This window comes from Odocoileus virginianus, chromosome 34 (genome assembly GCF_023699985.2).
Source record: "Odocoileus virginianus isolate 20LAN1187 ecotype Illinois chromosome 34, Ovbor_1.2, whole genome shotgun sequence".
Taxonomy (NCBI): Eukaryota; Metazoa; Chordata; class Mammalia; order Artiodactyla; family Cervidae; genus Odocoileus; species Odocoileus virginianus.
The window spans coordinates 20,882,039-20,909,054 of NC_069707.1; the positions used below are offsets into that span (position 1 = coordinate 20,882,039).

A 27,016-nucleotide genomic window follows, 5' to 3' on the forward strand; every position below is an offset into this window, starting at 1 on the left:
TAAGATGCCAACTTGGCTCCTAAGCTCCAAAGCCTTTGATCCCGTCACTAAAAGCACTACCTTTCAGCATGTAGACGTAAAAATAATAAGAAAAATAATTGTAAAGAAGTACACTAAAATGTTTTAAAGTGTTAGCTTAGACTTGACTTTATACTTTTCTCCATGTTCCATATTTTTAGAATGGAACTAAATGTTTTAACTCTCATGTTAGGATAGTATGTGTTTTTAAAATAAGCTTTGATATTTTCCTTAATAGATTCAATCTCTGACCTCTACTATTTTATCTGAGAAATGACACCTTCTCTCCAGCAGGGCATGCGGTTCCTAGAATTCAGATGCCACATCTGACCTACTTCTGACCTTGAATCTAGTCATCTTCTTAATCACTTCATCACCTTCCGTTCTTACAGTTTTAAAAGCATGGCTACAATCTTCTAAGAAAATCTATTCTCTCCACACTTTATTCCACCTAAGAAAGAGCTACTAAGTTATCATGTGCCACAGGCTGTGCTGGTAACTGGGGAACAACAGAAAATTCAGGCACATTTCTTGGCCTCAAGGAGCTCACGTCCCGGCATGGGGACAGGATCCCAGGCCTCTAACACTGCTGTTTTCAATCTGTCCTCCAACTTTCCACATCTGAAGAAAACAGAGTAGGAGGCACTGTAAATACAGGGGCCCCTTGCCATGTCTAAGGAGCAAAAATAACTTTATGAAGAAACAAGAGAGCAATTGTCCTAATAACATAAGGCAGAGTTTTATCCAGGGACTGGTAAAAACAATCTGGAGAACCACTAGAGTACTTTATGGTGTCTAAAATGTACTAATCAGAAAACAACTAACCATCTCATGAGGCTGAGTTAGTAGGTCACCAATAATCTAAATATATGATGGTATGAATATTTCAGGCAATGCAAGAAAACACAAGTTACACGGAAAACCACGGAGGAAGCAAAAGCGTTTGCCGGCATAAAGCATTATGTTCCTCATTTGAATTCTCTTTCAGCCTCACTGCAACAAAAAGCTCCACTCAGAATGCAGGCTCCTACCTCCAGGGCTTCGTTGACAGCTTCTGTCTTCTCAGGCAGGGCTTCTGTGCTTTTCATGCGCTCTTCCAAAGTGTTTAGCCAGGTGGTCTCAAGATCCAAATAGTGAAGCAGTTCAATCCAACAAGACCATACCTCCTAAAACAGGTGGGAAAAAGTTAGACAAGACACAGAGCCATTGAGAGATACAGTGCATCTCTACGACTGCACAGTCTCTATAATCAAGAAAAACTTCATTTAGATATGAGTACAAATGGGCGTTGAGAAACTGATGAAGCTGGAATTTCAAATAAGTGGAATAAAATCAAATTCTTCAATTAATTCTATTAGACCAGTTAGAGGGAAAGTAAGTCAGTCCCTCAGATGTGTCTGACTCTTTGTGACTGCATGGACTGTAGCGTGCTCTTCTGTCCATGGAATGCTCCAGGCAAGAATAGTGGAGAGGGTAGCCCTTTCCTATTCCAGGGAATCTTCCAGACCCAGGGATCAAACCCGAGTCTCCTGCATTGCTGGTAGATTCTTTACCATCTGAGTCACAAGAGGAGCCCAAATGGAGGAAGGTAGGAGGCAAACAGCAATCAGCTGCCTCATCTTTTTACCCTAAGATAAATTCCAAGGGTCTGTTTAAATGCCAAAAATAAAATTATGTAATTAGTAGAAGAAGCCAGGAGGGAAACATTATTATTATGTTTTTTTATAGAAAGTTAAAAAAAAAAATACTCAGACTTGTAACTCTTTTTAACAACTATATAGGAAATGAGAATTCCCTGGGGACTACCCTGCTCCTATACAGACTTTTTCCAACTTTTTTCTAAATTCATATGAATGTGTCAGTATATGCAGAGAACCATATTTATCCAAATATTATTTTGGATATCCAAATATATCCAAAAAATATTTTATCCAAAATATGCTTACTATATTAGCTGCTTCCCAGGTGGCTTAGTGGTAAAGAATCCACCTGCCAATGCATGGGACCCAAGAGATATGGGTTTGATCCCTGGGTCGGGAAGATTCCCTAGAGAAGGAAATGGCAACCCACTCCAGTATTCTTGCCTGGGAAACCCCCTGGACAGGGAAGCCAGGTAAGCTATAGTCCATGGGGTCACAAGAGTTGGAAACAACTTAGTTACTAAACAACAAGAGCAATTCTATTAGTTGGGATCGACTCCCTATTCCTATGGGGAGCTGGGTGTTAGAGCATGAATTTATCCTTCAGTTCCTAAGAGTAAAATTGTGGGAGGAACATGCCCCTTGGAAGCGCCTGTCTGACTGATAAATTTAGGAGACAGAGATCAGCATGGAGCCTCCTGCATCGGTCCTCTTTCAGACCCACTGAGAGAGGACACATTTCAGCGTGGACTCCATATGAGATATGCTTACCAGGTCAGGGGTCAGCCAGTTTCCTATAAAAGGCCAGATAGTAAATATTCTAGGTTTTACAGACCACATTTGGTCTCTGCCACAGATTCTTCTTTGTTAATTCTTTCTGTGTGTGTTGTTTTGTTTTTAACAACACTTTAAAAATATGCAAACAATTTTTAGCTCCTGAGCCATACAAAAACAGCCACAAAGCAGACTTGACCTTTAGGCTATAATCTGCCAACTCCCAGCTAAGACTGGAAGGGAAAAGAGGTATCTTGTCCCCCAAATTGCTAGAGGCAGGAAGCAGGCTGAGAGATCTACTCAGCTGAGGGACTTCCCTGGCGGTCTGTTGGCTAAAACTCTGTGCTCCCAATGCAAAGGTGCTGGGTTCGATCCCTGGTCAGGGAACTAGATCCCACATGCAGCAATTAAGAGTTCTCATGCCACAGCTACAGACCCCGCATGATGTAACGAAGACCTGACACAGCCAAATAAATAAATATTTAAAAAGAAAGGAAGAAATCTGGGAGGGGGGACTGGGATGGGGAATACATGTAAATCCATGGCTAATTCATTTCAATGTATGACAAAAACCACTGCAATGTTGTAAAGTAATTAGCCTCCAACTAATAAAAATAAATGGAAAAAAAAAAGAAGTTGCAGTACATATACACAATGGAATATTACTCAGCCATAAAAAGGAATGCATTTGAGTCAGTTCTGATGAGGTGGATGGACCTGGAACCTATTATAGAGTAAAATGAGTCAGAAAGAGAAAGATAAATACCATATTCTAATGCACATATACGGACTCTAGAAAAATGGTACTGAAGAATTTATTTACAGGGCAGCAGTAGAGAAACAGACATAGAGAATAGACTTATGGACATGGGGAGAGGGAAGGAGAGGATGAGATGTATGGAAAGAGTAACATGGAAACTTATATTACCATATGTAAAATAGACAGCCAATGGGAATTTGCTGTATGCTTTATGAAACTCAAACAGGGGCTCTGTAACAACCTAGAGGGGTGGGATGGGGAGGAAGATGGTAGGGCAGTTCAAAAAGGAGGGGATATATGTATACCTATGGCTGATTCATGTTGAGGTTTGACTGAAAACAACAAAATTATGTAAAGCAATTATCCTTTAATTAAAAAAAATAAAGAGTAGCTCAAAATTAAAAAAAAAGAAAAGAAAGAAATCTGCTGTAGAAAAGTCATAAAACTGGCGGAGAGAGACCTGGAGGAGGAGTTCCAGCTGAGCTCCCACTTGAACGCAGCAGCAACCCGAGTGGAACATCCATAAACCACATGAAGCAGAAGAGCCACCCAGCTCAGCCAAATCATCCCACAAAACCATAAAAATTGATAAATGGTTGCTTTGCAACCTATTACATTTGGGGAAGCTTTGTTATACAGCCATGAATAACTGAAACACGAGAGTATACACTAAAAATATAAAAACATGTTTGGAAGATTAAATACCATCTTCTGAATAACAGTTACTTCAAGAGAGGGATCAAGAGATGGGATGGGATGGGAAAGAAGGGAACAGGTTCTGTAATGCCAATGGATTCTATTTTAAAAACAAGATCTGGAAAAATATGGGAAAATGTTAACAGCTATATCTGAGGGACATATTTATGGGTGTTAATAATATCATCTATACTCTTCAAGAAGTTTGTAATACTTCATAATTTAAAACACTTTAAAGGCATATAGAAATAATCAAGGTAACAAAGTTGGACTCTTCAGAAGAAAAGCATCCTTACTCTAATTTAGAAGTTTGGGCTGTTTCTACCCAAGGTCCATAATTCTGAGTGCTTGCATTCAAATCTCTTTGTTCTTGCCACTTTTCTGTTCAAAGATACCAAGGTGTCATCTTTTCTCTTTTATCTATATTGCTTTCTTACACTTTTCCTTTATTCTCTTAAACTAATTCTCTCAAATTAATTCCAAAATAATTCTAAAAGTATTTCCCAAAGCAATACTAAAACCTTGAAATATTTTCATTCTTCATTCTCAAACTGTCACCTCTGGGTGATAAAGACACTGTGAAGAAATGACACAGAATTTATTGTGGTCTTTCATTAGCTTGGGATACCCTGGGACCCTATTATTTAAACATAATAGCTATGAGTAGCTATTTTGGCTATAAACAAATAGGAAAACAAAGAAATAAAAGCAAAATCATGAGTGGTTGGGACAGAAAAGACAAGACTGTAGTAGAATTCAATTCCAGGATCATCCACTGGGACTTAAGATTAGCCATACATAATGTTACATACATGTTCACAGAATTTTAGATTCTCAGCTGAGTAACCTCAGGTGTTTCATGTTAGACAATATCTTACTACTAAAGAATGAGTTAGCGTTTGACTTGCAGCTTCCTTAGTGTGACTTGTAATCCAAATTATACACAATTTATCTTAGCACAGGTCTTCTCTGCTGGCTCAGACAGTAAAGAATCTGCCTGCAATGTGGGAGACCTGGGGTCATTCCCTGGGTTTGGAAGATCCTCCGGAGGAGGGCATGGCAACCCATTTCAGTATTCTTGCCTAGAGAATTCCATGGACAGAGGAGACTGGCAGGCTACAGTCCATGGGGTCGCAAAGAGCCAGATACCAGTGAGCAACGAAGTGCACAGTACACATATTAGCACAAAGGAGATTCAGAACGAGTGACTAATTAGTGAATTTACTTTATAGTTTGCAATCGTCAGTGACATTTTAGGATTTATCACAATATGGTCATTTGTTTTAGGTTGAACTAAATTTAAATTAAATTGCTATAAATTGAAGAGCTTCTTCAGTCTTTTCAATGAGATGTAACAAAATTCACACATATAAAAACAAACGAGCAAACACTTAATATTTAAAAAAAAAAAAATTCACAGAATCATCTACGTCTTAAACCCAATGGCCAGGATACAGGAAATGGTCCAGCAAAATACCAGCACATTCAAGTTAGTATTTCCTTCACTCTAAGTAAAACCTATAATTTCAGTGCTTAGTTACTCAGTCACATCCAACTCTTTCAGACCCCATGGACTGTAGCCTGCTAGGCTCCTCTGTCCATGGAATTTTCCAGTCAAAACTGGAGTGGGTTGCTTTTTCCTACTCCAGGGAATCTTCCCAACCCAGGGATTGAACCAGCATCTCCTAAACTAGCAGGTGGATTCTTTACCACTGTACCGTCTGGAAAGCCAAGGTCATCACCACCTATCTATACTTTCTTTTAATAAAATATAAGTGGGAAGGTATAACATTAAGTATTACACTATCATTCTGGAATTTTAAAATGACACATGTATACCTTTTTAACAATTACACATATCTAGCAGATACAAACTGTAATTTCCAAAAAATATTTTAAAAATTAACCTCTGAAATCTTTGGCTCATAAAAATAACCTTAAATGCAGGATGTCAAGAAGTTTAAATAACTATTATGATGGTCAGCCACATATAAGGCACATTTCTTTCAAGTTTAAAGTACTTCTCCTAAGAACTAGGCTAATGGTTGATTCTTCATTTATAAATTTAGACACTATTGTAAAAAAGAAACCTCAGTTCATCTCTGTGTACTACCAGGCAAAAAAAGAGGAAGTACTCAATGTACATTGTTTTAGAATTTCAGAATGGGAACAGACCATACAGATCATCGGTATTATGAAAACCTTGATTTCACATTTAGTCAATGCCTAAAGCTAAGAAGCAACTTTTCCAAGAACCTTCCACCAACTGCAGTCAGATCCTTATATCCAATTTTCTTTTCTCTGTTTCATTCTTATCAACCTATTACCTAAATTATCATCTAATAATATATTGTAACTATTATTATCTCCAATCATTATCTCAATCATTAAAGAACTACTTTAATGACACTGTATTTGAAAAGAAAAACGGAGAGTTTTTTTTTTTTTCCAAGATACGGAAACAGCCAGTACAGTACAGAGTTTGAATCTCAGAAAGGCATCAGAGAAAAGATCCCGTACCTCCAGGGTGTGGCACTTTCCTCGAATTCTATTACAGAGAAGCTGGTAATTCTCCAGCACGACATTCAGCTCGGATGTCAGCTCCTGGCCACCAGAGGGCACTTTTGCAGCTAATAACTTGATGCTGTCCTTGAGAATCTTCACTCGCACCTCCTTCTGCAGCACGTCCTCTTTCGCCCTCTGTTCCAACACAGGATGAACTTAAAAATCAGCTCCCTGTCTCCATAACCAATTTCTTCTTCAAAAAAATAACCAAACCCAAACTAAAACATCCAGATGATTCTAACTACCTAGTTGGAACAGAGAGTACTTTGTGAAATAAGAGGGCTAACTACAACAGTAGAAATTAATACAACATTGTAAAGCAATTATGTGAAGTGAAGTGAAAGTTGCTCAGTCGTGTCCGACTCTTTGCTACCCCATGGATTATACAGTCCATGGAATTCTCCAGGCCAGAATACTGGAGTGGGTAGCCTTTCCCTTGCATTGGTAAAATACAATCCTTTTAAAAACTCTCTGTATAGAGACTTTTTGCTTTTGTTATAGGCAAGTTGCAACACATTTTTTTTAAAAAGTAGCTTTCAAGACACTTTGTCCTTTGGCTTCAACACTAAAGGACAGTAAAAACAGTGTTAAAAACATGGGAATGATATCCAGTTCTTTTCATATATATAAAAAAGAGACTGTGCAAGACCATTGACACAGGAATAAAAGTTAACAAGAAATACATCCTGTGGACCCAACTGACATTGAATCCCTTGACAATATTCCTATGACTACTCTTACCTGCCCCAGTAAAATGGTTGGTATTCATGTGTGCCCTATGTATTAGCTGGAAGAATACGGCTGGTGAAATAAAGATAGCTCCCCACCGAAATAGGTAATTCTCGCTTGTTCTTTATGAAAAATAATTCTTCCTGAAAATACTTGGAAATAAACAGTGGTGATGGTTGTACAACATTGTGAATATAAAACTGATGCCAGTAAATGAGTCATTCTCTGCAGCTCCTCAAAATTCTAATACAGAAGACTTTCTCAGGGGCCCTCATGGACTCAACTCATAGCCTAAGTTCAACACATGAGTCTCAGCTTCCTATCCCTACCCAAATCATTAATGGTAGCTGCCCTTCTACTTGTTTTAAATTGAAATTTTCCTATGAGAGATTTTATGTACATACTACCTTTTCAGGCTAGGGAGATGACTGACTGACTGGTTCTAGACAGAGGAGATGAGATATGAAGCGCCTTGGCCCTAACTGTCCCAGGCTCACCTTCATCTCTTCCACAGCACTCTCAAGTTCTTCTGGTGACTTGTACTCAAAGTCCCTCTCCAGGTAGTCCTCTTCTGCCTGGGTCATCCATTCCTGCATCTCTGCCAAGTCTTTTTTCAGGTTCACCACTTTTTCCTGACTTTCAGACAACCTATTTTTTTTAATAGCGATCTACAAAGGAAAAGTCATTCGCTCGAATAAACAAATATTAATACATTAAGTGTCAACTTCTAGTTTTTAATATCTAAAGACAGAGTAACAACTTTCCACCAAGAATCTCAAGATTTAAAAGTCAGATGAAGCCCTGAATACATTTGGTCCTGATGCTGTGGAATATAAGCAATAATGAAAACAACAATTATAACTGGGATTCAGTATCACATTTTGGACATTAATATGGAAATATCTAGTATAATTTTGAAGATGCATAAGAGTAATGCTCTAACTTACATCAATAAAAGCATATATCTCAAGGAAATCTATTAACTGAAGCAGCCAAAAATGTCCATTTTCTCCTTCTTCACAGGATTCCCCACTAAAAGTGCATTTTTAGAAAACAGAGAAGATGGAATTCACTGGTGCTCCAGTGGTTAAGAATGTGCCTGCTAATGCAGGAGTCACAGGTTCCACTCCTAGCCTGGGAAAATTCCACATGCCGCAGGGCAGCTAAGCCCATGTGCCCCATCTACTGAGGGCTGATATGCACGCGCCATAAACACTAAAGTCCACACCACTAGGGCCCGTGCTCTGCAACAAGAGAAGCCACTGCAATGAAAAGCCCACGCACTGCAACCAGAGAGAAGTCCCTGCTCTCCGCAACTAGAGAAAACCTGCAGCCGCGAAGATTCGGCACAGCCAAAACTAAACGAGTAAAAAAATAATTTAAAAAATAGAGGAGAGGAGACTACTACTAAAGATATTCATAAAACACTGCTTTACAAAACTTTGGTTTTGATAACCTCCTCTATTGGTATATTCCACGCAGCTACAAAAAAGTTACATTGGAAAATAGGTTATTTGTCTGAATCTGGTTCAATAACTTTGTCAACTATTTCAGGGGGCCTGAAAACACCCTTCAGAGAGATCCTCCCTCTAACCACACTCTGACTTCTACTGTGAAAGAAGATATACCATGTAGATCATCCAGGGCTCACTTCACTATTCAACCTCCCGCTCAAATGAAATCTCACGGTATGGTCACCTTGCCAGGGTTTGCTTGGCTGTGAAGGGCAGTATAGGAATACGACGGCTCTCATGAGAATAAGTGGGAATACTTACTGGCCTTCCTGTTCCACTGTCCAAACAGGGTCATGGTCATAAAAATAGACGGGCACTAAACAGGGGCTTGGATTTCACTGCCCAACATGGAACTCAGAAAGCCTACTGCCAGCAAGCCACACAGCCCTGCCGATCAACACTTTAAAAAAAGGAAACACAGATCTCGGGGACCCACATTCCCCAAATTCTTTTCACAAGTAGTTTCTAAACACTAGTCAGTCACATACAATTTTCATGGAGCCTCAGAGAAGAAAGACAAAGACACTGCAGCAAACTTCTCAAAAAAAGAAAAACTCAAAGTTGTCATTAATTATTCCAAGACTACATACTTCCTATATTTTGGCATTAAGATGCTTTTTCCTTTCATGAGATTGGGAATATAACAGACTTTTTATTTGTTGATTTTATATGTCTGTCCTTCCTTAGAAAAATAAAAATTTTGCAACATGATGTTTGTCCAAAATTTCTTCAACCTTTTTACTACTCAATGAAATACAATAGTTTAGAACTGCTTTACATAATTACCTTCTTGCTGGAGACACTTAAAAAATTTTCCTGTGATTTTATTCCCATACTTTGAGTCAATAACAATTCACAATTAATTCCATGTTGTCATTTGTGTATGTATGTATATATGTAGACAGATGTTGTTGCTATTAAGTCGCACAGTTGTGTCTGACTCTTTTGAGACCCCGTGGACTGCAGCATGCCAGGCCTCTGTCCCTCACCATCTCCCGAAGTTTGCCCAAGTTCATGTCCATTGCATTGGTGATGCCATCCAGCCATCTCATCCTCTGATGCCCTCTTCTCCTTCTGCCCTCATAGATACATAGATACATATCTATCAACAGATTAATAGATATAAATATCTACATGTATCTAAGGCTCTATCTATCTATCCTATCTATCTCTTGTCTTCCTTGCTTCTCATCATCACTTCCAAATCATTTTCCTTATTTACTTCCCAAAAATACCCCAGCTCCTTTTAAGCACATATCATCAAATTATAAAACATTTAGAGGAGTCTGAATTTGACTAGAATACAAGATGATATTATGAAAACATTTTCTTAAGTGTGACAATGATACTGCACTTTTGTAGAAGACTGTCCTCATTCATGGAAGAAGCATGCTGAAGTATTTAAGAATGAAGTGTCAAAATACTTTCAACTTCCTGTCAAAACTACATGTAGTAAAAAAAAAAAAAGGCATATGCGTGGGTGGTGTGTACATATATAGATGTAAAGAGGTGGGGGAGAAAGAGAATAGGCAAACGCAGTAAAACACTAACAATTGTCAAATTTAGGAATGGTTTATGGCTGTTCCCTCAACCATAATTTTAACTTTTCTTTAAAATTCAACTTGTTCAAAATAAGCAAACTGTGGGGTAACAAATACTCAGGGATGTAAATATAAAGTTTTCTTGTATAAACATTAAACAAAAAAGCACTGTATTGAGAGATATATACTACCTATGTGACTGTCTATAGAGTATTCCTGCATTTCACACTTTCTCTTCTCATTCTTTTATTCCTTCTCACTCACTTCAGCTCTATGCAACCTCACTATTACTTCACTAACAAAACAGAACAATTAAAACAAAACTACTACACCATATTCCTACAGTACCCACAGTTGCTGCCCCATCCATTACCACAGAGGGACCTCCTCACACGAGCTCTTTCACTTAAAGGGTGGACCTCATCCACTCTTGCCTAACCACAGACTTTGTTTCCGTCATTATCTCTCTCAGTCTCCTGTATCATCTCTTTCTAAGGGAAATCTTTTTTGGCATGCAAACTTTCATTAATATCTTTGAAAAAAAATAATTACAAAAACAGTTCTTTGGATCCCCATGTCCCTTCTAGTATTCAAATCTCATTTCCCTGTTCCCCTGAACAGAGAAATTCTCAAAGCTGGTTACCCTTGCCCCAGGACCTCATCTCCTTTCCTCTCCTCAACATTATGCAGTGTGCTTTTCTTTCCCACCACTCCATTGGAACCACTTTTCTCAAGGTCATCAAAAGTTTCCATCTAATGTGCTTTCCAGTTTTGACTGGGCTCAGCTCAGCATTGAGCTGTGAAAAGTTTTCTCCACCCAGCCCTTGGGGTCTTACTCCTCTGGCATTTCCCCTGGGGCAAACCTTTCCTTCTTAGCATCCTTGGCTGGTGATTAGAGCTGGAAACCCTATTTACATGTACTGTAATTTTGAATTTAGTCCCAGTATGGGCAGCATCATTTGACCTATTCCCACTAAAGCTTCTCCTTGAGTTTTTCACCATTTCAGTAAATGGCACCACAATTACACAAACTGGAAGCTTTGCAAAAATCCAGAACAGTTGCTAACTATACACTTTTTCCCATATCACATTAACTAATCTATTACTACACTCCCATCTCCATTTTCAAAATTTAGTCCAAACCTAACATTTCTCATGACTTCCACCACTATCTCCCTAGTTCAAGGGGCCATCTTCTTTCTCTAAGACTGCAATAACCTTTTAAGTATTCTCCCCATTTTTATTCTTGCTTTGCCAGAGCAAATTATCCACATAGAAGCAAGAGTGATGGTGTCCAACTCTTTGCGACCCCATGGACTGCAGCCTCCGAGGCTCCTCCGTCCATGGGATTTTCCAGGCAAGAGTACTGGAATGGGTTGCCATTTCCTTCCCCAGGGGATCTTCCCAACCCAGGGATCAAACCTGGGTCTCCGGCATTGCACGCAGATGCTTTACCGTCTAAGCCACCAGGGAAGCCTTAAAGGATCTATCATATGTCAATTCATTGCTCAAAACCCTCTGCTTTCTAAGTGAAATCATACTTGAAATAAAATTCAAAACCTATGCCTCAAAAGCAATACACAACCCTTCTCTACTTACCTCCTGACCCCAAATCCTTCTCTCCAACCTGCTAACTCTTCCCTGCATTCTATTCCAGCTACAATGACTTTCTTATTCTTTATTGCACACATCAAGCTCATTCCCATCCAGGGGCAGAGTGGACAACAGTACCCATCCTTCATTAAAAAAGTTATCCAAAAAAAAAAAAGTTATCCAATTCTTGCCCCAACCTGCCACCCATGCTATAGTTATTATAGATCACTGGTTTTCAGTCTGGATGGGATATAAAATTATTCAGTCAAGAGAAGCCATTATCTACCTCTTGAAATTCATATGCAGGTTAAGCTGAAAACCTTACCTCCTTGCTAAATTTCTCCAGTTGTGATTGGCAGTCAACTAGTTTTGTTTGCATCCAGGCTTTGATTCCAGCAACTGGACAGCTTCGAAGGTTAGCCTCTATTTCTTTCATGTCTTTCAGAGACGATTCGATTGTTTCTATTTCATTAACAAATGCCTGAACACATAAAATAAGCCCTTGTTGAGTCCATTCCGACATAAGGGGATGCCATTATTATAGTCTGTCTGCCTCTATCTCTGCAAATATTTTAAGAACAGACTGCTTGGGAGTCAAGACGTTTAACAACTTAAGAAATATTGTGTCTTAAGAAATTCATTTCACATGAATGATTCAAATAGCCATCTGACAAATTAGACTGCAAATACTTGACTCTCAGCTGGGAATAGTACTTTTAATTAATTTACAGAAGCCTAATGATTCCACCAAATATAAAATGCATGAAGTATTACTGGCAAACTTCATTTGTAAAAAGTGTTTTTCTTAAAGTCTCACCATAAGTTTAGTGAGAACAATATACAATTGGTAGTTATGACACTAAGACTGTCACTGCAACATAAAACAGCAGCTACTAATGAACTAAAATTGCTCTTGTGTTCTCCATCCAAAATTTATTCTGCAATAACCTATGTGGGAAAAGAATCTGAAAAAGAAACAGATACATGTGTAACTGAATCACTTTGCTGCAACTATGTTCCAATATAAAATAAATAATTTTTTAAAAACTTTATAATCACAGCCAAAAATAGAAATGTGAATTATAAGTCATTCTTTGACTAGTTATAAAGTCAAAAAACAGGTTTATATTGAAACATGTTTTATCTAGGTTTATTGTCATGCCATATTCTTACAATTTTAATAAAAGCAGCAAATAATAAAGATGAAGAAGAAAATTTTATTTATTATAGCGGATTCCCCAGCTCAGCAGAACTCACAGAGCATTGGTCAAGCTGTCTTTGTAGCCCTTCGGCATCTCCTTGGACAGCCTGCTCTTTCATTAAGAAGTCTTTCACACCATCCATCCACTTCTCAATGACTTTTGAATCAGCCTAGATCGAACACAATAACAAAGAGGGATATTACTCAGTGACATTCAACCTACTACATCTCAAGATCTATTGCTACAGGAGAAAAGGCAACTTTTCAAAACTTTGATAGCATCATTTTCATTTATTTTATTTCTTTAAAAAAAAAATAAAAACGTCCAACATTGAAAATAATTATTTCTTTCATTGTCACCTAAAATCCTCATGAGATGATATCTTGGTGATCATTCTAAAAATTTCAAAATGTTCTCCAGTGAACAAAGCTATCTTGCTTAATATGAACTATATCTATGATTAAAAATTCAAATTAAAGGGAGAGATGCTTTTCTAGGTATAATCAGCTTAAAAAATCATTTATTCTTATATAATTTAGAACAATTTTCTCCTTTAAGTTAGCTACTCAAGGCAGGATTTGAAAAATAGCACAATGGAGGGAATACAGTAGACTGTTCTTAGTTCTGTGATTGGATGCTTTGTTATCTAAGAACACAGTGCAGTCCACTACCCAGCTCCATTCCTTCACCCAGCACTTACTAAGCACCCACTGTTATCCAGTTCCTGTATGTGGTGCTGGGGAAATGAGAAAGGAAACATTTTGCAGAAAGAATGAGACTTCAGAGAGGTAGTAACATTGGAACTGGACCTTAAAGAATGCAAATAACTAGATCTAACTTCAGCTCCAAAACTACATTAAAGTGATGAACATTTCTTTCCAGGTGCCCATTCATCATTGGTCAGTATGACTTGTTCCTTTCCTTGTACCTTCCTCAATTATTTGTTTCTTCTTCCTCCCTAGGAATGGAGATAAATTAACTATCTTATTCAAAGATAACCTTCAGATTGGAAAGCAGCCACTATGTCTTCCCTTAGTCTTTTAGTGTTTATAAAATCACAATTCATGCCATGATGTCTCTAGAACACGATACCCAGATACTGTTGTTCTCCACACTCCAATCAACTTGCTCTGGTAATTATGTCAACTTTTTAACGTACTTAAAATATGCCACCAAGAACCAATTACTCTTATCCTTAAAATGCTGGAATGAATGACAAAGAGGTAACCTAAGTGGTATTTCAGATATAGACAGTATATTCAGAAAATGTCATCTGAATTTCTTTTGTTTTATTTTGCTTACTGTAGAGTTGCATTTTGCTTCCTTTTTGAAAATTTTTATAGATATATATTATTCATAATATTATGATTAGCTAAAAGTCCAAAAATTCCATAACAACCTCAAAAGGATATTTTCCCTACCCTACTATATTGTTTAATTGATTTTGGTAATAAATTCAGAACTTGAAATTGTGAGGCTGCACCATGATAGACAGCCTAGATTAGGAGTAGGCCTGGTTTTCCAGGGTAACATGATTATCAGGCCACCTGGAGCCAGCCAATCAACATGCGCCTAGTAAGAAAAAGGGAACCTATCAGGGGAAAGCTGAAAAGCCCGCGAACGCCCAAGTTTGAAAAAAGCCCGCGAAGGTTTGGGCCAATAAGATTACTTTGCAAACATGTAACCAATCTGCTTAAGCCAGCTACCAACTGCTTATGCACACCTTATAAATTGGGTAACAGCTTGAGTTCAGCGCTCTCTGACCCCGTACCACTGCGTTGGACGCGTGGCAGGAGCCCTGACTCGAGTCAGCAATAAACTTCCCTTTTATGAGAGTTGCACTGTCTTGGAAGCCTTCTCTCTTCCCGCTCAGGGATTCAGACATCGGGCATAACAGAATTACAAATATTAACAATATTTAACAATACTACTTAGTAATAAAATAATAAAAAGCCAACAGGATGATTCGAATTTTTAGTCTCTCCACTTTCTTATCAGCTGCTCTTCCCAGCTTTCTCTTATCTGCAATCTGACAGTGAGGCATCCTTCTCCTGTTGAGTTGGGTTTGTTGTTGTTGTTGTTGTTGTTGTTGTTGTTGTTGTTGTTTGGTTGGGCTTGGGGGTTCTTTCCCAGGTGAAAAATAAGGCCAATTACAGTCCCTTCCTGAGCATCCCCACACGAGGACATCACCTCATTCATTAGCCAACAAACTTTTCGGCTTAGTTTTCAAAACATGGGATAGCATCGAAGTAGCATTTCACTTAGGTTTTAAGGGATATTCCCAAATACTTTACTGAAATCAAGCCTTACCCAAAATGATAGTCTGTGAGCACTATTTAAGCTAAATGAGCACACATGAAATGTGAGACTATGAATCTGTATATATAATAATCTAGTATCCTCCTCCAAAAAATTAAATAAAAGAAAGCAGTACTTAAAAAAATGAGGTCTGGACAAGGCTTCTGAGTGGTGTCCATGCTGATTTCTGGGGACCACCACACTCTTTACCAAGCACAGGTAAGGTCTCTGGGCAATCATTTATCTACAGCTTTGCCAGGAACTGACACCAAGCTTAGTGCAGGTCCTTAGCTTCTAGAAAATAATGTTCCCCCTTATTTAAAACATTCACTCATCTCCCTCTTATTTAAGACATTCACCCATCTCCAATGTCCTGGTAATTTCCTCACAAGTCACATAATGCGACCTTGAGATCATGGGTAAAACACCACATTACTGGGGATGTAGATTTCGGCATCAGAAGGATCGCGTGGTTTTTCCATCTAACTCATAATTCAGGCTCTAATGCACTCTCAGTAATGACCATTCTCCACTTTCCAGCTCGCAAGGTCATTCTCTGATGAAGATGGGAAGCAAAGAGGGCTTCTGTGGCCGAGCCTTTCTGTCTCCTCTGTTCATATTACACCACCCGGAGCAGACATTTCTCATTCTCCCTGTCCCAAGCAAGCTATGAAAGCCCTTTCAGTCACACTGAGCTCTTTCCCCAAGCTTCCCTTCCCTCTGCTCTTCATCCCGTTTCTGTCACGTCTTCTCATACATCCATGCTACTCTGATAATATTTTCAGTCGGTGACGTCTCTCTTCTTTTAGGCTTGCTTCAGCATTCACAGGCCTTATCCAAGAAGACTGCTTAGGAAGACATAGTCAAGGCAGGGTAGGGTGGGGTGTGCAAAAGATAAAAAATGCAAAAGGAAAGAACAAATACATCTGTAGAGTTCATGAGGGCCTTTTTAAACTGTCCACTTGTTACCACTTCTTGCACTGTTAATCTCTAGTCTGAACTTTTTCAGAATTCAAGGCAGCATTACTGCTATGTAACAGGGCATTTCATTTAATCAAGTATGGAGTAAGGAAAATTGACAGTCTCCCGGGCCAAGAATTTTTGAAATTTATATGGAGGTTTTAACCACAATCAGCCTTGACTGATGTGAGCAGCCTGAGGGATCCCTGTCTTTGGTACAGAAAAGGAAGTCCTGTTCCATCAACCTCCTCCCTCTCTTCCTCCTTCAAACACACACAGACCCTTGTGAGCACACACAACTCACACACACACACCCATTCTTCCTCTTACAGTTGCATGTGTGCATGCTTAGTCACTCAGTCGTGCTGGACTCTTTGATGGACTTTAGTCCCCAAGCTCCTCTGTCCATGGTATTATTCTCCAAGCAAGAATACTGGAGTGGGTTTCCATGCCCTTCTCCAGCAGATCTTCCTGACCCAGGGATCAAACCAGCATCTCCTGTGGCTCCTGCATTGGCATGCAGATTCTTTACCACTGAGCCACCTCCTCCTACAGTTAAACATGAGAAAAAAGGAAGAGGGAAGCAACAGACACAGACAACCCAGGAGACCGATGGATCATTCCAATGATAACAAAGGGAACAGAGAGGAATCTGAAAAGCTGTTTTCACTACTAAAAGTCCTGCAGGGTAATCCTGACTGCGCTCAGTTCTAAGACAGGCAGCATGACCTTTGAAAAGAAAGACCAAGGTCTGAATACCTAGCTCAGCACCTAACCAGCCACGAGACCTTGAGAAACTTCTCAGTTTCTCTTCTGGGAGCTTCCATAGCTCACCTATAAAACAGGAATAATAACAACTACTCTGCCTGACTATTCTGAAAAACAGAGATGGTTTAGATTGGCTCTAGTACAGAGTAGGTTTGCAGTAAATGGTAGCTGTTATTACTCAGACCCACAAAATCAAGTGTCTTATTACCAAGATTAAGCCCACAAAAGACTTACCACTTTGGGTTCTGGTGTCTGTTCCCAACAGAAGCTTCGCAGAACCAGCAGCAAGGGTGAGGACATATTTGCATAAGCATCAGTGTAAAGTGTCCAACTGCTGTCAACATCAATGCTAGTTCCATCCTATATCTGTTCAAAGTGACTGTGTGAAAGGGCTACTGCTTATGATCTTTCTCACCAGACCTGGCTGAATTCAGCTCCGCAGAAGGAACCCAAGTACATGAGAGAAGGCCCAAAAGAAAGGGGCCTGATAACAGCAGCTGCTCAAGGCCTCTCTACCCTGCGGCTGTGCCGTGTGGGAAAGGTTACTAGGTCACTACGATCACTACAACAGCCACTTGTGTGCAGGTAAATGTGAAAGGTGGAGAGGCTTTCCAATATCACCTCTTCCCCTAGAAGAAAAATAACTATCTTAGTCCACTTGTAGTAGATGTTTCCCGTGCTTTTAAAAAAAATACCGAAATCTGCTGATCTTTAAGCGAACGGTACAGCTACGAGGTTACAAAGAAAATGAAAAAGTTCACATGAAGTGTTTCTCTATCCATTTAACAATCACTCAGCTGATGCCTTTATGAGTTTCTAATGTACACTAATGTGTATTTAATTTTTTTTTACCTTCTCCGTTTACTTGCAGAATGAATATAGGAATAGAGATACACAGAGATGCTTAAAGGGGCAATCTCTCCCTCATTGCAGGCGGATTCTTTACCAGCTGAGCCTCCAGGGAAGCCCTAAAGAGGCAATTTCTAATGTTCTGTCTTCACTGGAAGGACTTCAGTTCTTTTAAAGCACAAAAAAAAAATGTGTTTAAATCCTAGTATATTTCTAAAATGAATGTTATTATTTCAGAGGCAGAAACACCCTATATATACTAATCGAAGGTAACCATTTCTCATTCGTATTTATACTCATAAATTCTCAATGAAATATAAAATGACTAACATGGAAATTTTTAAAACCAAAGTATCAAATACTCCAGTTTGGAGGGATCAAAATGTTGCGCTGACCACCATGACTCAAAAGCACTGATTTGCAAGCACTTCAGATGAGCAACACCTGCTGCTGGGCCACAGAAATGGAATGTGAGGTCATAGAAACAATTCCATTAAGCCTACACGTCCATCTCCCACCCCCAGCCCCTGAACCAGGGATGGAGGAAATCTGAAGCCTGCTATCTCTGGATGGACGACAGTAAGACTCCAAGGTACACAACTACCACCCAAGATTTTATTTACAGCGAAATTCTTGGCATTTTATCTTGTTCCTCCCCTATCTATTGGAATGTCCACAGCTTTTTAAACAGCCAATATCTAACCCAAGACATAGGCAAGAAGAGTTGTGAAACCAACTTTAAAACAGCAACTTAAGGCAGTATGTTTCTATTTTCTTTGATTTATATTCATTAACCTCAAAACACTCTGTGTTCCCTCACTTAGTAGAGAAGGCCAGCAGTGACACTGCTACTGCAATTATTAATCTGAAACCAATAGCATTCTTCAATTTAAGATCCAAAAAGCACCAATATTTCCTGTATTAAAGTAAAACACATTCGCAATGAGGAAGAGGGGAAAAAAAAGAAACCTATGAGATCATTCTATCAGTTATGTGTTACCTAGAAAGAATTAAATCAGTTACACGGCACATTACTTTTAGAAAATGTTTACCCTTGGGTTTCTACCCTGAAATGTGTTCCAAAGTAATTTCTCAACCTGGTTCTGCTTGTTTCAGAGCTCCAGCATGTTCCCTTCCACACTCCGGGTGAGAACACAGAGTTCAGCGTGTGTCTTTGTCCATCAGTTAAAGGGAGAGGTGTGACTACATGGGTGTCCTGCCAAGGACACCCAGACATTTAGACTTTATAACAGATCCAACCTCACTAGAGAAGTACGAACGCATACTATGCCTGCAGGCCCCTGCAAAGCGGAGACACTCACATCCACTCGCCTGCTATATGCCAGATAAGGTCTCTATGTTCAAAGAGCTCACGCCCTGGCGAAGGACAAACATACAGGTCTCAGTCTTAATAAAAGGTGGCCCGAGATCGAGTAATTGTGAAGGTATAAACAACATGTAGTGGAGGAAGGAATAATCAGCTCTGAGTATAATGGTGAATAAGACCAAAGACTGCTCGGAGAAGCAGCTTCTTCTTTAAGGATGAACCAAGAAAAGGAGGCTGTAAATTCCTAGCAAGTAAGTGACTTTTCCGGAAAAGGGCAATTGTCTGATGTGTTCTTCGTGACCCACCACACTGTCTCCCCACCCGAGACAGCTCACAGGAGAAGATGCAGGCAGGGCTCGAGAGCAAGGAGAAGGCAGAAGACAGGAGATGTTTGTGAGAGCACTTTGTATTATTTTGACAAAGACAACCAGCTGCCTTCCAGAAATACAACTCTGGTATTAGTGCGGCCAGTGAATCCAAGAGAGAAGAGCTGCAAGCAGGAGTCAGATTTAAATGGTAATGGGATTATCAGGGCAACAGGTTTATAACAGTCTGCAAACAGAAGGAAGGGGCTAAAGAGAAGGTTCAAAGAGGAGGGAGGTAAATATTGGTAAATATGAGAGCTTGTGTGGGCCTTGAGGACAGTTTCATGACTTGGAGGTGCTGTGTCCAACCCTGGGCGACTCTGTGGACTGTAGTCACAAGGCTCCTCTGTCCATTGGATTTCCCAGGCAAGAATACTGGAGTGGGTTGCCACGCCTTCCTCCAGGGGATCTTCCTGACCCAGGGATCAAACCCACATCTCTTAAGTCACCTGTATTGGCAGGCGGGTTCTTTACCACTAGCGCCACCTGGGAAGCGCATGACAAGCTACAGGGGATCTTGAACAGGGTAAAGAAAACCATAGGAAATACACTTGCAGCCCCTGAACTCAAAGACAGTACTGCTGGTGATAGCAGTGTCTTAGGATTTTATAATATTTAATCCCCATAATTCATAAGAAAGTCATGTTAGTAAAATCAATAGTGAAATTTTTCACATGTTTTAAAATATTTTGCTTCCTGGAAAAAGTGGTAAGACTTTCTGGGAGAGTTTTTTTAAAGCATCAGCAACATCTTAACAAGAATTGAGATCATTAATATGGCAAAAATAGATTTAAAGAAGAATTTACAAACATATTTGAACATGACACTGTGAATAACAATGCAGGCCCCACCACTATTTATATAAAAGAAACCAGCCATGTAGATATGGGAAAGGCAGGCACATAAGCAAAACACTATTTGCCAATGAATAACAGAAAACTAAAATTTGTACATAAAAAGATACCAAGATCACCTTTCAAGTATTGTAGGATGGTAGGGAAACTATAAGTACACAGCTTTGAAAATACTCTCAAAGTTTAAATGTGCTGTGTCAATAAAAAGCATTATTATTTTGAGTAGTGAAATTGATATTCTAATCCATATTCATGCATCTGGGTACCATCTATTTAAATAGACGTGATACTGGAATACAAGTAATACTGGGAGTATCAATGGAATCCCTCATGGAGTCCCAGTATCACTTGGTTCTGTTAGTAAGGGGGGAAAGTGATTAGAATTAGTCATATTCATGAACTTTTCTTTCTTATTTTGAGTATGTGTATCTCCAGCAAGGATCACTGTTACTGTTAGCGACTCCCAGGAACGGAAATGGTATTGAGGAAGAAAAGTCACAGTTGGTTGCTCAGTCATGTCCAACTCATTGCAATCCCATGAACTGTAACCTGCCAGGTTTTTCTGTCCAAGGAATTCTCCACACAAGAGTGCTGGAGTGGGTTGCCAATTCCTTCTCCAGGAGATCTTCCCAACACAGGGGTTGAACCTGGGTCTCCTGCATCGCAGGCAGATTCGTTACCATTTGAACCACCAGGGAAGCGCGTTGGGAAAGAAAGGGAACTTCTCAGTGCTCATTCTCAGTAAGTTTCTATTACTCAGTGTCTTCAATGAGCAGTATGTATGTATTTCTTACACAGTTTAAAATGCATTTGAAAAATAAACAAGTCAACCACTTTGTTCCTAAGAAACATCATCATAAATTGGCACTGAACCGAAAACCTACAGTACTTCATGCCTTAAAGACAAAATAGAACTTGAATGCCTAGAAAAAGACACCAGGTCATTAAAAAAGGAAAAACAACTTTAATCTACAAATGAATATTGACTGCAATTATCTTCAGGGGAAAAAGTAAAAGTTTTCCTAAGTGAATTGTGAGCAGTTTAAGTAACAAGCAATTCGTTCAAAGCAAATACAGGAGCAAAATGTTCTTTAGAATTGAAGAAATACATATTGCAATAAAGAAGCTGCATGACTAGGGAATACAGACATCGCCAACAGTTAGGACACAAAAAGTAAATCTAAAAATTGTAATTCAGATGTAAAGTAATTAGCCTCCAACTAATAAAAATAAATGGAATAAAAATAAAAATAAAAATTGTAATTCACATTAAAATCTGTTAATGTAATTTAAAAAAAAAAAACATCTAAATATGCAGACACATGTGCTTGAAGTGAGATATTTTTAATGGAAATAAAATTGGCATATGCTCCAACTGGGCTTCCCTGGTGGCTCAGATGGTAAAGAATCCGCTTGCAATGCAGAATACCTGGGTTCGATCCCTATGTTGAGAAGATCCCCTGGAGAAAGGATGGGCTACTCACTCCAGTATTCTTGCCTGGAGAATTCCATGGATAGAGGAGCCTGGCAGGCTGCAGTCCATGGGGTCACAGAGTCAGACATGACTGAACTTAAGAAAAAGAAAAGTTGGCATATGCTCCAACTGGCCTGGATTTGTTACATTAGTAACAACCACAGAACCCTCTTTTGTGTTCTGCAGGAATACTTATTCACTTTAAATTCCATATTAAAATATTGGCACCCATTTAGCTAACCCTAAAATAACACATCAAGAAGTCAGAAGAGATTATTAACCCTTGGGTTAATCTTCACCCGTAAATTTTCCTAACTATATCTCAGAATTTATGAAAATAAAGCAATGATCTTTTGAAAAGATAGGAAATACTTTAATCAGCATTGCTCAACGTTGGCCCTGATGACATCTGGACCGGGAAATTCTTCTGTGGTGTGGGCTATCCTGTGCATCAGCTGTAACCTTGGCCTCTACCCACTAACTTGCCAACAGAATCCACCCTTTCCCTATAGTTGTGATAACAAAAAATGTCTCCAAACATTTAAAAAATGTCCTTCTGGGGGCAAATTTACCCACGGTCGAGAACCACTGATAATCCAATACTTGGAACATAACAAAAATTTTAAATCACAAATAAGAGTAATTGTGGTTTTTAATGTTGGAAAGAACAATTGAAGACTGGTGGCTCAGACAGTAAAGAATTCGCCTGCAAAGCAGGAGACCTGGGTTCAATCCTGGTTCTGGAAGATCTCCTGGAGAAAGGAATGGCTACCCACTCTAGTATCCTTGCTTGGAGAACTGCACGGACAGCAGAGACTGGAGGGCTGCAATGAGGTCGCCAAGAGTCTAACACTACTGAGTTACTAACATGCGCATGCGCGCACACACACATGCACACACACAAAGGGAAGTGGATCCACTCACAAATTTAAGCCAAAAAACTACAGAAAAACACACTCCTCTTCAAAATTAATGGTTTGCTCAAACGAGATCTCAGTGTAGAACTGCAGCTTACACTTCAAGAAAACTAATTCCTTCCACTACGACCACACGCACACACAGAACCCCTGCCATCCTTATTCTCCCGTCATGACTTGGAAATGTTGGTTTCTGTGTCAAACAGCTTCCCTCATATTTCAGCGATCCCCTCTCCTGCTCATCTTCCTGGATCCTTTCCTAGACTGTATAGCCTACCAGCTTCTACCACATGCTCCGATTTTAATTTTTAAAACATCATTTTCATAAGTTTTGTCTTCATTTCAATATTTCCACTTTCTTAGAAACAACTTTTATAAAAATTCTCATATATATAAGCATATATATAGAACATCTCTAAATATATACATATATATATATATATATATATGCACATCTAAATCTCATATTACTAATCTCATTTCATTCACCGAAAAATATCATTGCGTGTCTTCTCTGTGCCAGGCACTATATGAGAAGTATACCTTGGATACATAAGTAGAGAAAATAAACCACAAAAGACCAAGGTAAGGAGGCACTGAAAGTGAAAGTGAAAATCACTCAGTCGTGTCCGACTCTTTGTGACCCCATGAACTATACAGTCCATGGAATTCTAGGCAAGAATACTGGAGTGGGTAGCCTTTCCCTTCTCCAGGGGATCTTCCCAACCCAGAGATAGAACCCAGGTCTCCTGCATTATAGACAGATTCTTTACAAGCTGAGCCACAAGGGACACAAGGAGGCACTAGTGGGTTACAAAGGGAGTGTAATCAGTTCATCCTTCATCTGGACCTTCTCTACCAGGTGACTCAGAAACTTTATTATTTCCTTTCTTCATCCTCCCTGCAGGTGAAACGTTAAATCCTGACTGTCCCGTCTGACATGGACCTTGACCACTTTCTCCTTACATCCTCACATTATCCTTTCTTCTGGAACTCTCTATCTGTCAACATTTTCAGATGGAACAAAGGATCCTGCTTCTGAATAGCTCAGTTGGTAAAGAATCAGCCTGCAATGAAGGAGACTCTGGTTTGATTCCTGGGTCAGGAAGATCCCCTGGTGAGTGGATTGGCTATTCACTCCAGTATTCTTGGGTTTCCCTTGCAACTCAGCTGGCAGAGAATCCGCCTGCAATGCGGGAGACCTGGGTTCGATCCCTGGGTTGTGAAGATCCCCTGGAGAAGGGACAGGCTACCCACTCTAGTATTCTGGCCTGGAGAATTCCATGGACTGTATAGTCCATGGGGTAGCAAAGAGTCAGCTTTCAGTTTCACTTTTCTGAATTTTCATGTCCCTCGAATTACCTGCTTTCCCAATCTGATACTGGTTGTTAGTAGCCTAGTTCAGGTTTTTCAAAGGTCTAAAAATGTCTGAAATTTTAAGGAAACAGCTTCAAGAACTCAGCTATCTGCTACTATCCAGGCAACTTCTACCACTCTAACCGAGTCACCACTGCAATCTAACCACCAACCAATATTTCATGCGAGCTCATCTCTGAAACATTATTTTGACAATTTTAAGCGATTTTCTCTTATCTGCAAGGTCCAGTTTACTGCTACCAACAAGTCTTTTTGCTAGGCAAAAGGAGATAAATGTGGTTTCCAGTACCATTAAAAGTATATCTTTGGTTGGAAGTATATATCCCATCTTAAGTATATTAACAAACATGGGACCAGAAAGAATGCAAACTACTCAAATAATAGATATTTAATGACAATTACTACTTTAGTCTGCAATAAACTTAACCTCCTAGTGGCCTTTAGATTTACCTCAAAAGTTCTGAGCTTGGGGGTAATTTCTTCAAGCAAATGCAAATCTTTGGAAACCTTGACCTTCAGTTTGTTCCACTTTCCTTGAACATCATCAAATTCTTGCTTATATGTTTTTTCTATATCTGGAGAAACATTTTTCTCCAAAGCCTTTGTTTCTTCTGCAAGTTTATGTAACACGGGTTTTTGATTCACCAGGATTTCATCAAGAGCCTGGAAAACAGATTTCAAGATTAAAAATACACATAATAATCTATCTGTGAAGATGTATTCAATAATAATGATTATAAACAGTCAAAATCACTTTTTAAACAGAATTTGATCAAAAAAGAATTGTGAAAAACTCATGAAAAAATAATGTGCCCAGTCGCTTCAGTCATGTCCAACTCTTTGAGACCCCATGGACTGAATCCCTATGGCCTTGGGATTTCCCAGGCAAGAATACTGGAGTGACCTGTCATTCCCTCCTCCAAAGGATCTTCCAGACTGGGGGATCAAATCCACATCTGTTGCATCTCCTGCATTGCTGGCAGATTCTTTAGCACTGAAACACCAGGGAAGTCCCATGAAAAACCAATAAGTATAATCAAAAAAGTCATAGCTTTCCCTATATGAGCTGTGTATGGTTTCAAGACAATATATTGGATTGGCCAAAAGTTCATTTGGGTTTTCCTGTAATATTTTATGGAACACCTGAACAAACTTTTTGGCCAACCCAACATTCTCTGCACTAAAACCCAGCAGAACAACAGGCCCAATGAGGGCCCGGTGTGCAAGGCTCGATGGGGGATCACTTGTATCTGATGAAATAGTGCAGACACATACTTTAAGTGACCAGGGAAGCATTTTCATTCAACACAGAAAAAGAAGAACACAATCGATACTCTTCATTTCATTAAAGATATTTTATCCAGTTGAGAATTTTAAGCTAGTCACAATAGAAGGAGAAAATATGCTTTTATTCTATTAGAGGGTTTCCCAGGTGGCACTCCTGGTAAAGAACCCACTTGCCAATGTAGGAGGCATAAGAGCCACAGGTTCGATCTCTGAGTTGGGAAGATCCCTAGAGGAGGAAATGGCAACCGTCTCCAGAAGTCTTGCCTGGAGAATCCCATGGACAGAGAAGCCTGGCGGGTTATGGTCCTTGGGGTAGCAAAGAGTTGGACACAACAGAAGTGACTTAGCAAATTCTATTAAAAACATTTAATAACCACCTTGTATCTGAGATCTTAAATTATAGTAATTAACTCTCAAATTATAAGAAATATAAGCAATGTTTGACCAATTTTGACCAAAACAAATACATCTTTAAAAAACATTTCAAAATATATGATATGTTAGAAATGAACCTAGACCACTTAGGCCTAAATTATATATTACCTTTTTTTCTTGGAGGGCCTTCTCCACCTTTGCAAGATCATTCAAGACATTCAAAGACATCTGGGCCTTATTTTCAGAGTCATTTAGCAGATCTGTCAGTGTTTTCAATGTTTCCAAATACACACGTCCAGGTCGGCTCTTCAGTTCTGTTCATGGAAAAGTACTCACTTAGAGAAACTATTGTTAGGAAATTAATATTGCTATATATATTGTTAATCTCTATATATAATAGGTGAATTCTATTACACAAGAAGTTAAACTCCATAATTAAAATTACATAGGGTCTCTCTTAGAGATCAAATAAATCACTCCACTGGCATTTCTGAGAGTCAGACAGTGGTGACTTCATTCCTGCGGATGTTGATGCTTGAAATATTAAATAACCCACCATCATTTCTCTTCATTTCATCATGATGAAATGTCTCTCTGAAGATGGTACTACAATGATCCTTTTGTCTCATATAATCTCCTTTGCCCCAGTAGCTACAGAAAGAATAAAAGGAGACAAGATCCCCTCCAGCCAGTCATCCTCTAAGTTCAAGTGTGTAGACAGGCTGCCATCCGCAGAGGGGTGGACGCCGTACAGAACACCACAGCTAGGCACACAGGTACCCTGGGAAATAATGGCTGCCCCAGCCAGCTGGAGGGATGGGTACTTCAGCCACTGATGGCAAATTTACAGACAAGCAACACTAGAGTGGAGAGGAAGCCAGCTCCTTTGAAGCACAAAGAGCTGAGACCAACCAGCAGCAAAAGTTAAGAAACCAGAAGTATTAGTCACAATAGCCGAAGGTCGGAAACAAGCCAAACGCCCATCTACAAATGAATAGATAAGCAAAACATGAAGTCTACATAAAATAGAATACTATTCAGCCTCAAAAAGGAAGGGAATTCTGACATACCCAACCCACACAAAGGAACTCTGAGGATAAGTGAAACGAACCAGTCAACAAAAAAGAAAAACT

General features: G+C 39.3%; 1 protein-coding gene across 5 annotated transcripts in view; it reads right to left on the bottom strand.

Annotated features, from left to right (window-relative positions):
- The window catches only part of UTRN (utrophin), a 546,437-nt gene that overhangs the window by 351,790 nt on the left and 167,631 nt on the right, over positions 1-27,016 (bottom strand). For all 5 annotated transcript variants that reach the window (XM_070461578.1, XM_070461576.1, XM_070461579.1 and 2 more), the window contains 7 exons: positions 26,052-26,197; positions 24,672-24,884; positions 13,088-13,201; positions 12,156-12,311; positions 7,680-7,850; positions 6,409-6,588; positions 1,050-1,184 (listed from right to left, as the gene is read on the bottom strand). In XM_070461578.1, the coding sequence (XP_070317679.1) occupies positions 1,050-1,184; positions 6,409-6,588; positions 7,680-7,850; positions 12,156-12,311; positions 13,088-13,201; positions 24,672-24,884; positions 26,052-26,197 (1,115 nt within the window). The remainder of the gene's footprint in view (positions 1-1,049; positions 1,185-6,408; positions 6,589-7,679; positions 7,851-12,155; positions 12,312-13,087; positions 13,202-24,671; positions 24,885-26,051; positions 26,198-27,016) is intronic.